At 39.4% G+C, this 16,220-nt stretch overlaps 2 protein-coding genes across 3 annotated transcripts; both read right to left on the minus strand.

The window, feature by feature from the left end:
* Positions 1–3: 3 nt before the first annotated feature.
* On the minus strand, positions 4–7,232 carry LOC145486623 (major facilitator superfamily domain-containing protein 6-like). 2 transcript variants are annotated; one of them, XM_081465320.1, is made up of 3 exons: positions 6,056–7,232; positions 646–2,031; positions 4–247 (listed from the first exon to the last, which is right to left on the minus strand). In XM_081465320.1, exons 2-3 carry the CDS (start codon positions 1,973–1,975, stop codon positions 69–71), a joined length of 1,509 nt encoding a protein of 502 aa, XP_081321446.1. In that variant the 5' UTR covers positions 1,976–2,031; positions 6,056–7,232; the 3' UTR covers positions 4–68. The 2 variants fall into 2 exon arrangements, with proteins under 2 accessions (XP_081321446.1, XP_081321445.1); XM_081465319.1 differs by lacking the exon at positions 6,056–7,232 and having other exon boundaries at positions 646–2,982.
* A 966-nt stretch (positions 7,233–8,198) lies between these two features.
* Positions 8,199–15,742, minus strand: LOC145487849 (uncharacterized). The gene is made up of 3 exons (XM_081466640.1): positions 13,648–15,742; positions 9,723–11,393; positions 8,199–9,354 (listed from the first exon to the last, which is right to left on the minus strand). Exons 1-3 carry the CDS (start codon positions 15,230–15,232, stop codon positions 9,161–9,163), a joined length of 3,450 nt encoding a protein of 1,149 aa, XP_081322766.1. The 5' UTR covers positions 15,233–15,742; the 3' UTR covers positions 8,199–9,160.
* Positions 15,743–16,220: the final 478 nt, after the last annotated feature.

Below are 16,220 nucleotides of genomic sequence, written 5' to 3' on the forward strand. Positions count from 1 at the left end.
AAAACCATAAGATAAAACCTCCATGAGAATCTAAAATATACATGCAATCTTGCTAACTTTCCAAAATTTTATTTTTTCCTAACATCCTGAAATATTTTATTGACTGCCGCAAACATTATCAACATCGTTATCCCAAGGCAACCAAATATGATAAACGTGGCTTGAGCTCCTAAAGTACTGAACAGAAAGCCTCCAACTACTCGCCCCAGTCCGTGACCTATACCGTGGTATACGCCATGAAGCATTCCTGTTGAAAGACGAAACAAGTGAATTTTTATCCATGTTATCAACTTAATAAAGTCTTCTCTGGCCGTAAGATTATCTTTCCAATTACACAAGTGGGCTGTTTTGTATCCTACACAATTCTACAAGTATCATTTGTGAAAATATAAATATTGCTCAGTGTTCTAGGCATGTATATACAACTTATTAAGATGTATTATTGGTCCTCATAGTCATTAGTTTTATGAGCCAGCTCATTTACTGTTGTTACCTTTATGGTTCATGTGGAATTCTCCTGACCGTTTTATTGGACTTAGCCACCTTACATAGACAAGTTTTTTACTTATTTTTGAACCTTTTTAAGCATCTTTTAGCCACATAAAAATTTTGTCATAGAGAGAGTTCTTGATATTGAAATGTTACCTTGTAATGTAGCAGGAGCTCCCTCCACAGAATTATAAGCAATAAACGCGACAAATCCTGCCCAGCCTCCCGCAGATGTCAGGCCTGACAGTATTTCAAGAAAGAGGAAACACCAGGTATTGGTAATAAAAACGTAACAGGCCAATCTCGTGACGTAACCCACCAGAACGAGATAGATGAGATTAAGAACACCTATTTTAGGTATTAAGTGAGGTGATACAGTGTACACCACTACATCTGCGATAGATCGCACCAGTGGTATTATGCTGAAAATTATCTGAGGAGCTGAAAAGTCTTCCAGGTGCCAAAAAAGGAATCCCAAGATCATGCCAAACGTCATTCCACTGTAAAGAACGACCAGAAAAAATGCAACATAACTTGGTCGACTTATTGCTCTGATTGCTGCTTTAACTCCACTTTGTTTCTCATTGCCTGTGCTGTTATCTTTCTTCCCATTCATATCAAAATCTAGACGAAGACCCGAGAAGAGGGCTAAAAGCTTCAACGTGATGGAGCCATAAAAACACAGGCTGTAGTTGATTTTTCTTTTTTGTCCTGGTACAAAAGGACACAGGTATTGGTCACTTATAATGGCTCCAAAAGTAAGAGCCGCCACGCCCCAACCTGTGGAGGCCCACCTCTTTTGTTTGCCATATTTGTGCACGTCATTGTTCCTTCGTAATAAGCAAACAGCAGCGGCGTCACCAAGAGCAAGGCCTGGGCACGAGAAAAGTGTACCGAACAAACTCACGAGCAGCAAGAACAAAAATACGTTGAATTCACCTTCATGGCGATGTTGCTTACTCTGCAATGTTTGTAAATTCATCTTGTCCGCCATTTCCATTGGCCAACGATCGAGTTCTTGTGATTCTGCCATTATTTGAGAAATCTTGGCAACAAAAGAGCGATTCCGCGTTATCGTCATTTCGCGTCGACTTTCTCCGCCTAGATCGTCCTCACAAGGCTGCATTGGGGTCAACAAAAACGCTATTCCCACAGCTACCATGGCCATAAAAGAAATGATAAACACCAACTTTCCCTTTTTGAACCTGTCAGCAAAAGCACCCCACAGCGGGGTAAATAAAAATGATATAAAAGGCTGAGTACCAGATATTATCCCCGCCTTTTTAGCTGGAAGACCAAGTTGTTTATAAAACAAAGGTAGATACGGTACCACGGCACCAAGTCCAGCAAAGTAAAAGAAATAAAACACCTTTGGAATGAAGTAGTTCTGTTTAAAACAACTGCAGTATTTTTCATCATCGTTGTTGTGATTTTCAATTGCTTCATCAATGTGATTACGGTTGTTGCCGACCTGTTCCTCTGACATATTTACTTTGTTAATTAAGAAAGTCCGTGTCCATTCTTGTCCTTATATGGCAATTTCTAGGAAAGCGACAGCAAAAAAATTAAGAAAAAAACAAGAAACTTACAATGCTAACAAAACTTCTGATACGTATAACCTACAAGCACTGGTGGCTTCGTGCCACGGTCCACGCGTAATGTAATGTAGACAAAAGTGTAGATGAACAAGTACGCGGAGAGAATTGCATCGGTCACTTACACCTGACGGTAAAAATCAATGGCGAATTCCCTCTATGAGATGCTCCTGCAGGGAATCATGGTAGTTGTTTTCATCATCTTGGACTGGCTACTTGTTTTGATGAATACAACTACCATGATTCCCTGCAGTCGTGGGCTAAGTGAACACTTTATGTATTATTTTTACTGTATTTCTTTTAAGTTAATGCAGGAGCCATAATCGGGGACGGAGACCGTAAGTCTCGGGATTCGCGCGTACCTATGATATGGGACAATTTTTCTATTTTTAGAACAAATTGCGCCATCCTGACGTCATATATCCGCGCGGATCCACGCACATGTCGTGGGCTCTCGTGTGGATGCTGTCACGTTGCGTGATCAAATGGTGAGAGTTGAGAGACCTTGAGAGATTATCTTGCGTATTTTTCACAGCGATGGCAGGGAATAAGGCAGCGAATGCGAACCAGGGCGCTTATATGTAGTTTTATACTCTGAGCTAACGGAAAAGGTGGTTTTTTCAGGGTCGAAAACAAGACTTCAATCTCGCGCTGGGAATGAATAATAAGATCTGCTAGTTATCTGCTAGTTGTAAGCTTACGCGTATGCTTTTGCGTTTGTTTTGACTTAAGAATATAGCAAGAAAACTCTCTACTCTGGTATCGAGTTAATTTGTGAGTTTCTCAGACAATGGTTAATCATAACCAAAACCTGTTTTGATGGTTTCTTATTGTTTAACTTCTGCTTTTTTGGTGAGTTTGCAAAAGTTTTTGAAAGGAAAGTCTGACGCGTACAATTAGCTCATTTGCATAGTGCAGCTCGTGCACCTTCAAGTCCGAGTCGTTGTTTTCAGTTGTCAACAAATCTTGACAAAGATTTCTTTCGTTATCTTTTGTGCTGAGATGCTTCGACAAATTTCACGAACGCAAAAAAGGCTACTAACATCATGTGTTCTTCAACATAAGCATAGTGAAGTTTTACACTGCGAAAAATGAAAATAGACAACGAGTTTTGATAACTCGATCAATAAAATCGAAATCGTTATTCGAAGTTGATTAAAGAAAGCGTCATCGAAACTTCGCTGATTATTTCTGCTTTATTCACATATTTTCAGCTTAGCTTTTAATATGTTTTCAAACATTTATCAATCTTAAACATATTTAAAAACTATAGAGTTATTGTTTGAGTTCGATGTACGCTTTCACACGAAAGTGCGGCGGAAGTACAATTTGTCATGTTTACTGACTGTACAAAACACGCATCGGCGGGCGCTCTCATTCATCGACAACAGAGAATTTACTGGATTTTTACACGAGTAAAACTTAGCAGTATCTACGGACGTAAAGTTATTGGACCTTGATGCCAGTGAAACATCAAGTGTTGCTTACAATTCAAGCGAAACTCAAACTAGCAATTATTTTGTTTTACTTTTCGGTCGCGATAGACTGGCAAATTCCTCGCAAGCGTGTGGCAAGAGGACCTAGGAAACTATGAAGTCCTGAAGCTCTGCTATATCTAAATATATCCAGCTAGTTTTTTGCTGTGTAATGGAAAAGCTGTTAATCTTCAACATATGTGAAATTTAAAGTGGAATGATGTACAGTTCATGTAAAAGAAGCATCCGTCGGAACACAACTTGGTCAGCAATATATATAAGCTTAAAGCGGAACATACCTAAATTCGACACTGTCTTACTTCACTCAAACTGGAGCAGCTTACGACGAAAATACTTAAGCAAAATTCCAACAGACGTAAACGCGTTGAGTTGTGGGCCAACTGAAAAACATGAAAAATTTCGGGAATTTCGGACGCCATTTCCCCCGCGCGACATCCGCAAAAATCCTCGCAGCATGTACGCGCGTGTGCCTGAGGCGATGGCGCAATTTGTTCTAAAAATAGAATTATTGTCCCATATCATGGGGACAACCCCAATACTAGAAATGGCGCGCGCTTACGGTCTCCGTCCCCGATTATGGCTCCTGGTTAATGTTAACATTATCTTGTTTTACTGAGACCCTGCTTTAGTGCGCATTAAGGAATTAGAACTACACCCAAAGGGAAAGAGACAAAGCTTTGCAGTACTTAAAATTATATCTTAGCTTCCTTGACTGCGCTGAAGGGGAACCAATGTTGCCTCCCACTTGTTGCACTCGGAGACATTATGATTGAAAACCTTGGGTTGCGACATATCTAGGGAGGCTATGTTTTTTTTCTAGCTTTACTGATGATACTATTATGAATTAGAACAACGGGCCAAATGATGCATGATACGATGCTATCACCTTGACAGGATCAAGATCTATCTTATTAGGTGTGCACATGGCACTCACTCTGGGGCGACGTAAGTTCAGCCCAGGATGTACTCCCCTGTTCCGATTGTGTGAACCCAGTGGTAGGCTGAAAGCTTTTCCCAGAGAGAGCTCATTTGATACAAATGGCCTGCTGCTTACGATATGTTTGTTATAATTCGTAGTTGCCAGTCATAATTATTTTCGTTTTTTTTTTTAAAATCGAGTTACAGTGTAGCTGATCTTTTAGGATCTTAATTAAATAATTACAGTGTTGTAACCTCAGCCTTTAGATTTCTATCACTCTATTCTGGTTTTTCTAATATCTTCGATCGTGAACGTTTCAGTTTGTTCCACCGAGCTGTCTAATCGAAACTGGTACCTGCTTTCACCGTCAACAGAAAGAACAGAATGAACTAGTATCATTTCGTTTCCGATCTGCACTCTTTCACATGTCATTAAGGCCATACGTACATGCACCCTTTCCAAAATGCTTCATTTACTAACGTTTTCCCCTTTGGTTGTTCGTTTAGTCAGCCAAGGTAACATTTTTTTACCAACAGAAGCCTACATACTGATAAGTAAAATATATCACTAAATGTTAAACGAACTGTGGAAAGACATTGCCGCAACGGTTGAGCTACATTAATCTAGAAAGAAATAAAAAGGTAGGAAACTCAAATCGTGCCAAACGATAAGCAATTGAGTTGGCTGGCTGCCGGGCTGACGTGCACTATCTGGCGTGGATATAATGATTCTTTTTTGTAGACGAAGTCTGAACCATAGTTTAAGAGAATAGCTGATAAATCAGATGCAGTGACAGACCGAAGAATTCAGAGTTAGAATTAATGATAATTAAAAGATTCCAAACTTCAACAGCTAAATTACGTACATCATAACCAGTGAAAACAAAAGGTATTAATAGCACCTTCCTCATCGTCCTCATATTCCCCGCGGGGGGTATGAGTGAACTAAAGAAAATACCCGCGTTGAACAGATTATAGACTTCAGAAATTTCTAATTTTAACTTTAATCAATATTGCGTGGATGCTAGAAAACTAACAGGAATTATGTTCTTACTGTTCTGAGCATGAGGAAATCGATTTAATTATTTCCAAGACTTAACTCCAGAGTGAGGAAATTGCGTCTTTCATTGCACCTGTCTTTCAGTTACCCGTTCACTTAACATGTCTAGGTAAACCAAGGTTCACAAAATTCAAATTCAGCTAGGTAATTCAAGATCCCGTGAACGTGAAATTGTGATTTTTATCAGGAAGTCTTTTAAGACCAGAAACCGGTCGCAGGAGGAACACATTATACACAAAGCAATTTCATAAAAAAAATTTAACATGTTTTATTCTAACGATTTAAAAAAATTTTCCTTTGATCTTGAGAGTACGTTAAGCAGTACAATTTAATAATAATTACGGGTCCTTTACCGCTACCCTTAACAAGACTTTATTCTTTTAAAAGATAGCTCGTTCGTTTTAAGTTTTTCCTTGAAGTGCTTTGCTGTGTCTAAAAAGCCTTTAAAGATTAATAACAAAGACTGTGTTCTAGACGGAAAGCAAAAAGTCATGTACCTACTATTTTAAGCCTCTACATCCAAGCCTCAACCAGTCCTCTCCTTACTTTCAGCAGTGTTAGCCTGAATCCCCGGTAAATATTCATTATACTTTATACGTGTGATTGGGAGTTCATATGGACTATATCTTGACTACAACAAATGTTTGGAACACCTGCCGTACAAGGCGTCTGCTGACAGGTCATCTTCAGGTACGTTTGGTTGTTGGTGTGTTTCACGCGTCAAGATCTCATTTAACTGTCATCCCTCACAGACATCATTTGAAGATAGCCGAGTGTGTTAGAGATGTATCAATAAATTAAATTAACTAAACTGAATTAAACGTCGCTTCTACAACATGCAAACTCCTGACCGATGAAAGAGAGCTATGTCTTGGTTGTTCTCGCACAGTGGCGAGAAGCCTTTTATCATGGATATCATTTTTCTTCGGAAGTGCCACATTCAATGATTGCCTATGTTTAACTCTTGCATGTACTAGGAGAAGAAAAGAGAACTGACAGTTATGCAAATTATGTCTTAAGTATGGGAGAGCAGGGCTCAAGGACTGCTAAGGGCGAAAGCAAAGTACTGAAAATCTAGCGAGAAGCACATACAAAAGTGTTATAAGTGTTATGTGTTATAAAAGGTTAAGTACATATTTGTTTCTCAGTTTTTAAATAAATGGGTTTCACTTTTTGTTATGGGTGCGAATTTCACTCGCTCCCTCGATCATTTCCTATTAGCTTTGCAGCAAATCCGCTGACAGTGTACATCGCTTTATCATGTGGACATTGGCAGATTTGCCGTCTGATCTCTGATGCGAATAATAAATACAAATGTGCCACCCCTGCCACCCTTAACTTGTAGACGCGTAAATCTGTTTAAACCTTCGCCACCTTCTGGTGATCTGAAACGAAATGAAGTGAAATGAATACCTTTAGGAGTATTTTATGCGTAGTGTTTAGCCGTAGCCTTGTATAAGCGTGTAACCTTCGTCACCTTCTTACTTTGATCTGAAACGAAATGCCAGTAATGAATGTACTGTTATTCGTTTGATTGTACTGTTCTTTAAGCAAGCAAATGATCGCTTGATAACAGATTGCTAATTATAAGGTTTTAAACTTTATTTGTTAAAAAGTAATTGTTGCTGCGAATACAGGATATTGAGATGTTGGATTGAATCTGACAATAAGGTATTATTGTTGTTTTAATGGTGCATTGGTAAGATGACTAGACAACTGTCTCTCCCCCGTAACTCAGTTAAATTTGTATAAAGTTATGGGCCTTTCAGCTTTATAAATTTACGGTCTTTTTGAAAAAGTATCGGCCGCCACGGTGTATACGTTTTCCTCATTATTTCCTTGAGAACCTTGAAGAGAACAGCACAATCTCGTTCTTCGAGTCTTCCTTACTGCGTAAATTTGACATTAGGAGGGACTCTTGAAAAACCTCGTTTGAAGATGCAGTGATAGTGGCTGGAAGTAAAACATTAGGAACTTGATTGAGCTTCTTGTTTGTCACTTACCTACCCTACCTAGGCGCCCGCAATTCCAGCAGTCTAGTATTTTTGGACTTCCAATCAGAACTTGTTGTAGAGTTGCCTGTTCTAACACCGCTGGATATCAGACTCAAGAACACCAGTAGATTGTAAAAGGCAAAAAACCATAGAAACGAGTCTCAGCAAATGACAGGATACCTTAATGTTGGTAGCTTAACATTCAGTAATTCACATTGTTGAACTTGTGAGTTGCTGGTCTGCTTCATAAAGACATAAAGCTTTCACTGTTATAGATACATGTGGTTATAATGCAATGCTTTGTTGTGGAACACTATGAATATCCCACCTATGATTTGATTTCTTATCAGTTGTGCAGATACTTGCTTGAAGGCTCATGTGTATGCGAAAACGTCATGCTATGCATGAAATATTTCACGGTATACAACTCAAGAACATTCCATGACTAGCATATATGTATTAACCTAACAAAACAATTTGATTTCTTTTTCATTTATGTATACTTTCAAATTATTCACACCGACCATTTGCAGTGTGTTATACAAAATCAGCAGGCAGTTTTTGAAAGAAACCTTTAAACATGCCATCTTATTACTTTTGATAACAAGTTATTACAACTTAAAAAGTAAAAGTGAGTTGACATAGAAAAGGATGAATCAACATTTACTGTCCACTGGCAGTTCTGCAAGTGTTTTGCAGTGGCCATGTTCTGTGTAATATTGAGATTGACTGGTTAACTAAAGTGCATACCAGTAAGCGTACTTCCTTTTTTCCCAAGAACCTTTGTTCAGCTGCATATCCTTTGCTTTTATTGCTTGCATCAGTTCAGTGACTGCTGTTGTGTGTGAAATAAATGTGATCCTGAGTTTTAATGCCATGGATTTTAGAATGGAGGTAAGCTGCTTCTGCAGAGCAAAGAAGCTTTACTTTTTCTTTTAGCAAGAGTTATCAAAACTTTGCCATTAAACAGTAAATCACCGGTGAAATGTAACCTTCTTGAAAGACTTAACCTGACAACTGGCCAACTTGTTTGACGTTTAGTTTCTATTTATATCGTTTGTAATCAACAGAATACCACAGACGCTGTACAGAGTCACCATTTGTAAATGCTCTTCTGGAGATTTTCCCTTCCTTCATTCCAATAGCTCAGCCGTCTTCTTTTCAGCTAAAGTGACCTAGCAAGGCTTTCGTGAAGGCAATCATTAATTGTTGAGCTGAGCCCATGATCCCTTTGGTTTTCACTTGTTAAGCAATTCCCAAGTCTTATCAGTGAATCACTAGAGTACCTCGAGAGAGGAAACGTTTTTCAGTTTCGCTTATCGAAAAGTCTTTAACGTAGCCGGTCTTGAAATTGTTTGATTTAACAGTCAGAATCAGCGTGGGATGAGAAACACAAATTACAGTGATCACAAACTCAAAGTATTGCAATCAGTTTCTGTAATAACTGAAATATTCTACTCAATTGTTATTTGTGGCCGCTATTTTTTAAACGATGTCTCTGCTTATTTGCGCTTGTTTTATTTTGGGTTATAAAACACATGCTTGTTATTAGTCATTATCATTTGAACCCTATTCATTCATGTCCCCTTAGTTCCAATGTTATCCATTTTACTCTGCTGAACCTTCTTTTTCATCAGAGCCATTTGTTAGGATGTTTACTAGAATATAAGTGCCCATCAGCACGAGGCAAATTGCTCCAAATATGGAAAATGTGGTGGGAGCACCAAAGGTACTTATCAGAAAACCACCAATGAGCTCCCCTGATCCGTGACCAAGACCCCAGTGGACGCCATGTAAAATACCTAGGGAAGATCCATAAGTAAATTAAAAGTTGTTATTGTCCTCAGCTATTAAAACCATCGTTTTATTCGTTGCCAAAGAAAAGGGGAGCAACCGGTTTTTAGCGTCAAATTCCAGTCTTCACGGGTTCGAGCCACAACTCTCTAGGCTTGTCTTTTAAATGAAAGGAAGCGTACAAAAATGGTTCTTAAGAGATGTGAAGGAGTATGTAAATAAAGTCTAAGAAAACCCAGAAGTACCCACACCCTCGAGAAGTGCGAATGATAATGAAGAATGAAAAAATAACTATTGGTCATACTCAACAGGCTTTGCACTTAATTTGTATTGTTCAGGAAATAGCCATCTTATGAGAACATTGAACAATACTCACCTTGCAGTGTTACAGAAGCACCCTTAACAGAATGAGTTCCCACGTAAGACATCATGGCGGCCCAAACAGCAGCTGTAGTGATACCAGACAACAGTTCCACAGGGAGAACAGTCCAAGGGTTGGAGACAGATGCATAGTAGAATAATCGTATGGAGTAACATGTCAAGCCAAGGTAGAGCACTCTTATGGTGCCGAGATAGGAAATCAATTTGGTAGAAAGGAAATACAGCGTCACTTCAGCAACACAGTTAATTGCTGTCATGATGCTGAAAAGAATCTGAGTGCCACCTAAGTCTTTCAAGTGCCAAAAGAGAAACACCCGGATAAAACCCATTGTGATGCCGACATAGAACGCGGTTACTAAAAACATGGCATGTCTTGGTCGTGTGAGGAGGATTAGTCCAGCGATTATACCTTTGGTTCTGCCTTCAGCTTCTTCTTTACTTTGATGACCGTCATCGTTGGTTTCTTGCGTGTCCGTTTTACCATTATTGTTAAACTCAAATCTGGATCCTATAACTAAAGCAATGATGTTATAAACCACATACATTGCGAAGCATGGATAGTAGTTCACGTCCTTCCGCCTGGCGCTTCCGGGAGGACAAAGGTGGGTGCGGCTGACGGCAGAGCCGACAAGAAACGCCATAGATCCGTAGCCAACAGATCCCCACATTCGCTGCTTACCATACTTATGCGTCTCATCATTCTGCTTCAGCAGGTTTACAGTAGCAGTGTCTGCGAGTGTAAGACTTGGACACGACAGTATGGTTGTGAAGATTGTTGCAAGAAGCAAGTAAAGAAAGATAAAAGTGTTTTTTCTTGAAGGGGTCTTTTTAGATTTCTGACCCTGTAGGGCGATCATATCTGATTGAGACCATGGAGTTTCTTCGAGAGATTCATCTGCCATTTCCGAAACGCCGTCCAAGGACGTCGTGTTGTTTGAGCCTTGTCGAGCTCTTCGGTCGGTTTTCACGTTAAATCTTACCAGTTTCAAATTCTTGTTGAAACCATCCAACTTCATTGTTTCTTCCATCGAGGAAACTTTTCTAATCAATTTAGATATATGGGAGTGTCTCCACTCATTTATTAGTTTTCCTCTTTTCAGTTTTGACTTTTTATGTAATTGAGCGTCGTCTTCTGGCGTTGTTTTCATGTTCCGTGTTGGTCTTTCGTCGGCTCGATGGAACGGAAATGACGCATGTTGGATGGCGCTTCTGACGTGTTTGGAATATGAGTTACCATCAAATCCCCTTGGTATGGCTCGGCGACTGACACTTGCAGTCGATTCAGTCTCGCAAATATTGATTGGAACGAGAGCATAGGCGACCATCCCTAAAATAACAGCAATCATAGCTACAACAAACAACAGCTTTCCTTTCTTGAATCGATCAGCAACGCACCCCCAAAATGGAATGAAGAAGAAAGCGATGTAAGGCTTCATTCCCGTAATGGCACCGATTTGACTAGCGGGCAACTCGAGTTGTTTAAAGAAGAGAGCCAGATATGGCAACAGCGACCCTTGGGCAGAGAAGAAGAAAAAGTAGAACCCTTTGGATACCAAATAAACCTTGTTGATAGCACAACAACCTTCTTTGCTCTGTTGGTCGGGTTGAGTGTCATCGTTGATTTCCTTGGTTTCCTCGGGAGCCTTTTCAGTCATACTTTTCTTTTAGGATGCGAACCTTGAGATTACTGTGATATGTAGAACGGAGTAATTTAGTCTAGCTGTGAACAAGGATTATGAACTGTTTATTGTCAAACGCGATGAATAAGTTATCAAACCTACGTGCAAGTTCAAGTGCGTATCAGATAAATGATGACTGCTTGCGGGTGGTTTGCTGGTTAATGCGGGTGCCAGTAAAAGCAACGAGAGGACAGAACCTCTTTTTTTTGCGGTATACATCTTTAGGTTAATCAGCCTGATATTTCTTTCAGTCAACTATTCTTTCAGTTTTCAGGATTTGAAATTGCAGGGATTAAATCGCTCTGTTCATTTTTAGCTTTATGATTTTAACAACTGAACCATGAGTCAAGAAGGTGTGGCGGTGTCCTTACCACAGCAAACGATTTATAATAAGCTTCAGTTACGCAACAGAAGTTGATAAAACTGCTTAATTGCTCTTACAAATTGCCTGAGGTGTGTTAAAGGAAAAAAGGCGTTTAAGGGAGAGTTTTGCTAGATTTTAAATTGTACCGTGATCTCAGAGCATACCGGGAATGTGTCGATATGTACCATATTACGTACAGGATTTAAGGTTAATTTCCCATTATCGTAATCTTTTTTTATTTAAACATCTCATACGAAATCTTCTCTGGCAAGCGAAAATCGCTCTTATGTTCCATAAAAATTTCATTTGATGACTAATTTTGCTTATGTAAGTGGAGCTTAGTCGAATCTAACGCGCGCTCCTATTAGTGATTTACGGTCACCTGGCAATGGCTAGATGTTCCCAGGAGAGCTACAATTAAAGAATTGTCGCCCCCTTTCAGTACTAACAACATTTTACTTTGACTTGACCTTTCTACCGAATCATTTCTTTTTTATGGCTACAAAAAAGCCCCTTCCAATATTCATAGCAGACCAAAAAGAAAGACATGATTCAAACATTCAAAGCGGCGTAGAGTTACAAATTTTCGGTGAACATATTTATGTCGTTTTCGGCTTTAACCGAGTGATCTGTGTGAGAATAAAACATTCGCTTTCCTCGCTTTAATTTATTAAAGTCCTAATTTTGATATTCTACGTATTTACATGAAATACATTACATAACCCTCCTTGGGATAAATTCGCTTTTATAACTTGAGTCTGAAATAAAAGTGGCTCCAGTAATTTTTCCGACGCCCTTCGATCTTGGTTGTACACTAGGGGTAACTCCACTTACATTAATACCATACACCAAACTCCAGCAATGTAAAGGAAAGGAAATATATCTTCTTTTCGCTCATGCAGTACTTTGTCACATTACGTGGAAATTAGGATACGGCATGCGCAGGCAGTCCCGTGTCATGTTTTTCGGCGGCATGTGAAGGGTAGTGGTTCACACGTAGGATATAGACGCGATCACAGTGTTGATCCAAATTAAAGTCACTGCACCTGCGTATATATCGTACATGAAGACCACTCTGTGTTAGTGCTCGCCATTGTGTCGCTCATGTAAGCCAGTCTTTATAACAGGGAGATTTTGTTTTCCTGCTATATGTTTTTTGTATACGTCAAGAATACCGGGAATGTCCTGAAGAACCATTGTCTTGTTACTGATCCTTACATGCACTAGATTTTTGTCATGATAACAAGCTATTTAAAGTCTAGGACAATGAACACATCAAAGCTCGCATAACAATGCAGAAGTTAGATTTAATAGAACAAAAGGAGCTCGCACAACCATGTTCAAACTTCATACTCAGAATCGTTCAGTATTATGATATTTTTCTATTTCAAAGTGAAGCCATCTGAACGATTCTTGAACAAAAATTAGAAGTTTTTACAAAAAGCCTAGCATCAATCGACACAGTGTGGAAACATATAATGTTTATAGTCATAGTGGAAACACTCTTCCAGTACGAAAAAGCAATCTAACAGCCACCAGCGGCTATCATAAGAAAAACCCCTCTCGAAATGGCAGCTACATTGTAAAAGAAATAACTATTGTATATATTTTTTTCTTCATTAACCCAGAAAATCGGAGAGAAGCTTATCCAGTTTTCTTCTAACAACAGGTAATATGCATATGATATTTGGTAGCAAAGTTTTGAAAAGTTCCTTATAGGTAGCTAAAACAATGAACCAATCGTGTCTCTGTTTGTGAAAACGCCCAATGACTATTTTTCACTCTAGTCTTGGAATGAAGGCATTGTTAAAATTAAAGCTGTCATTTCAGAAGAGGCTTTCCCTTCAGCTCCCTTTAATTTATCCTAAGAAATTATCTTTTTCCTTCATCGTCACTTATATCTGAGTATTCAGAGTCTGCGCTGCAACCTTCTTTACCGTCTCTGGACCTGCAGAAGTAATTAATCAAAATGTACACGCCTAAAATAACTAGGCACAAGACACCGAAAATAATAAATGTTGTTGGCGCACCGTAATGATGCACCATAATGCCCCCGATCACCTCGCCGGCACCGTAACCGAGGCCCCAGTGCACTCCGTGCAAAATGCACTGCATTGTTGTTGCGGCGCCTGGGCCTGAGTTTATGCTGACGTAAGATAGGCAAGCAGCCCATACTGCCGCTGTTGTAATTCCAGGAAGTAACTCCACGGCAAGAACCATCCATGGAATGGGAATAGCTGAGTAGTAGAACAGTCTTATTGAATAACAAATTAACCCTAGATATAACACTCTTGCATGACCGATTCGTTTTATTAGCTTGGCCGAAAGAAAGTACATGCTGACTTCGGCAAAACAGTTAACGGCGGAAATGATACTAAAAAGAAGTTGGCTGCCGCCCAGGTCTTTGAGATGCCAAAACAGAAATGTCTTTATGAATGCCATGAGAAATCCTAAGTACAAGGCGGTGAATAGAAACATGAGATATGTTGGACTTTTCAAGGCTTGCAGCCCTACACTGAGGCTTGCACCACGTGACTTCTTTGTCTTCTCTTCAAATCTAAATTGCGTGGCTGTTAACAAGCCCAGAAACATTAATCCAGCGAAAGTGTAAAAGCAAGGAATGTAGTCGACAATCTCGTAGTCTTTGTCTTTGCCGCATTGATGAGTCGTTTTCAGGGAAGCACCGACAACGAAAGCACCGACCCCCCAGCCGATCGACCCCGTGAGTCTCTGCATGCCGTACTTGTGGGTCTCCGAACCCAGAAGTTGTAGCGTGGCTGTGTCCACCAAAGCTAACGTCGGCGCGGAGATCAAAGTACCGAAGAAAGTTATTAAAAATAAGGCCATAAAACACTGGGTTGTGTCCAACTCTATCCTGACAGTGGTCTTTTCGTCTAGATTAATGAAAAGTTCTAGCGACCAAGGCTTTGGGCCTTTGTAAAAGTAAGGCATGTAAGATTCTTGATGCTTATCTAGCTCCACCATCTTGTCGATTCCTGGTTCGGGAAACTCATAGTTCGGACTGTCAATCACCGGTCTGTGTATGTCAATTAAGCTAGAGTATTTTGGAGTTGACATATTACAAAATCGTTTGACCACTACTTTGTTTTCTTTGGGTCCTGGGACTAAGCTAAGGGTGAAAGTGGATGTAATCAAGGCAATGATAGAAATAACCATGACTACCTTGCTCTTCTGGCACTTGTCCACTATGGCGCCCCATATCGGAATAACAAGAAAGTTCACAAACGGCTTTAAACCCATGAGAATTCCTACTTCGCTTGGTGAAAGCATCAGCTGTTTAAAATATAAAGCCAAATACGGAAGCAACGATCCCCAGGCGGAAAAGAAGAAGAAGTAGAAGGCCTTTGGGATTAGGAGTTTGCGATTAACGTTCGGGCAACACCGCTCATCTTCATCCGTGTTTTCATGATCAATTATGGCTTCCTTGTCTTCACTGGACATTCTTACTAAGTGTTTCGCATCGACGTATTATTCGTTAATTGATGGGCAATAAAATGCTATGTTCGAATCAGTAATAAATGGATGGAGTTTTCCTGCACAGGAGGCCAAAAAGTTGAATTCTTGTATGGGCACGTAACATTTTCAAATTTGTCTTTCTTGAGTCAATTCGTCCGTTTATGGCTGTCCAGTGACAACATGTGAATTTTTTATGTTCACCACCCTAACAGGTGCTGTGTTGTTTAGCAACACAAACTTCTCTTACATCAGCCAATATCCGTCCGCCTTGATTCAAACGAAAACAAGAAAATCGAAAGATGTTTGCCACTTAACATAGTTTTTAAAGCTAACAAGCGAAAAAATTAGGCCATTGTGTAACCGCACCATTTTAAATGTCTTTCTCTCATCCAATATCGATTTTAAGTATTGAAAGCTTAGCGGTTTCACATAAATGTTTCTATTTTTCATTTTACGCCCTGACGTTCTTTAGAAGAGTGTGAACTTAACACCCATAGTGAGAAATCACCCACGCGGTCACTTTTGAAATATGAAAATGATTAACCACTCTTTTATTATCTTAGATTGATTCTTTGAAGTGGTTTTTAGACAGAAAATAGACAGTCCGCCTAGATTTAAATAATCTGGCATTCTTGGATAATATTATTTAAACATGTAACGCAAACTTTGGTTCTTTCAATGGAAAATAAGAAGAGTGCAAAACTGAAGTAACAAGTGGAAATTATCACGTCATTTTAAGATCTATTTGCCAGTTTTTGCCGGTTCAGGTTTTGGACTTTACCCATGTACATTATTCTTTGAATTCACTCATATTCGTTTAACATTATTCCTGTTAGACCAAAGCCACCCGAACATTTAACAGGTGGTTATTTTCTTGCTCGAAAATGTAGATTATAGTTCTACAACGAGTATGTTTTTAAATTAATTGGAGTACCATTGAGTACGGAAGAAAAATACATAACAAAACAAGAAT

Source organism: Orbicella franksi, chromosome 5 (genome assembly GCF_964199315.1).
Source record: "Orbicella franksi chromosome 5, jaOrbFran1.1, whole genome shotgun sequence".
NCBI classification, from domain to species: Eukaryota; Metazoa; Cnidaria; class Anthozoa; order Scleractinia; family Merulinidae; genus Orbicella; species Orbicella franksi.

Excerpts from the sequence above, each read along its gene's own strand:
- LOC145486623 (XM_081465320.1), bottom strand. The coding sequence starts at position 1,975 with ATGTCAGAGGAACAGGTCGGCAACAACCGTAATCACATTGATGAAGCA. Across the intron at positions 248-645 it reads AGCTCCTGCTACATTACAAG|GAATGCTTCATGGCGTATAC; the intron begins GTAACATTTCAA and ends GTCTTTCAACAG.
- LOC145487849 (XM_081466640.1), bottom strand. The coding sequence starts at position 15,232 with ATGTCCAGTGAAGACAAGGAAGCCATAATTGATCATGAAAACACGGAT. Across the intron at positions 11,394-13,647 it reads AAGTGACGATGAAGGAAAAA|AAAAGAAAAGTATGACTGAA; the intron begins GATAATTTCTTA and ends GGTTCGCATCCT. Across the intron at positions 9,355-9,722 it reads TGCTTCTGTAACACTGCAAG|GTATTTTACATGGCGTCCAC; the intron begins GTGAGTATTGTT and ends GATCTTCCCTAG.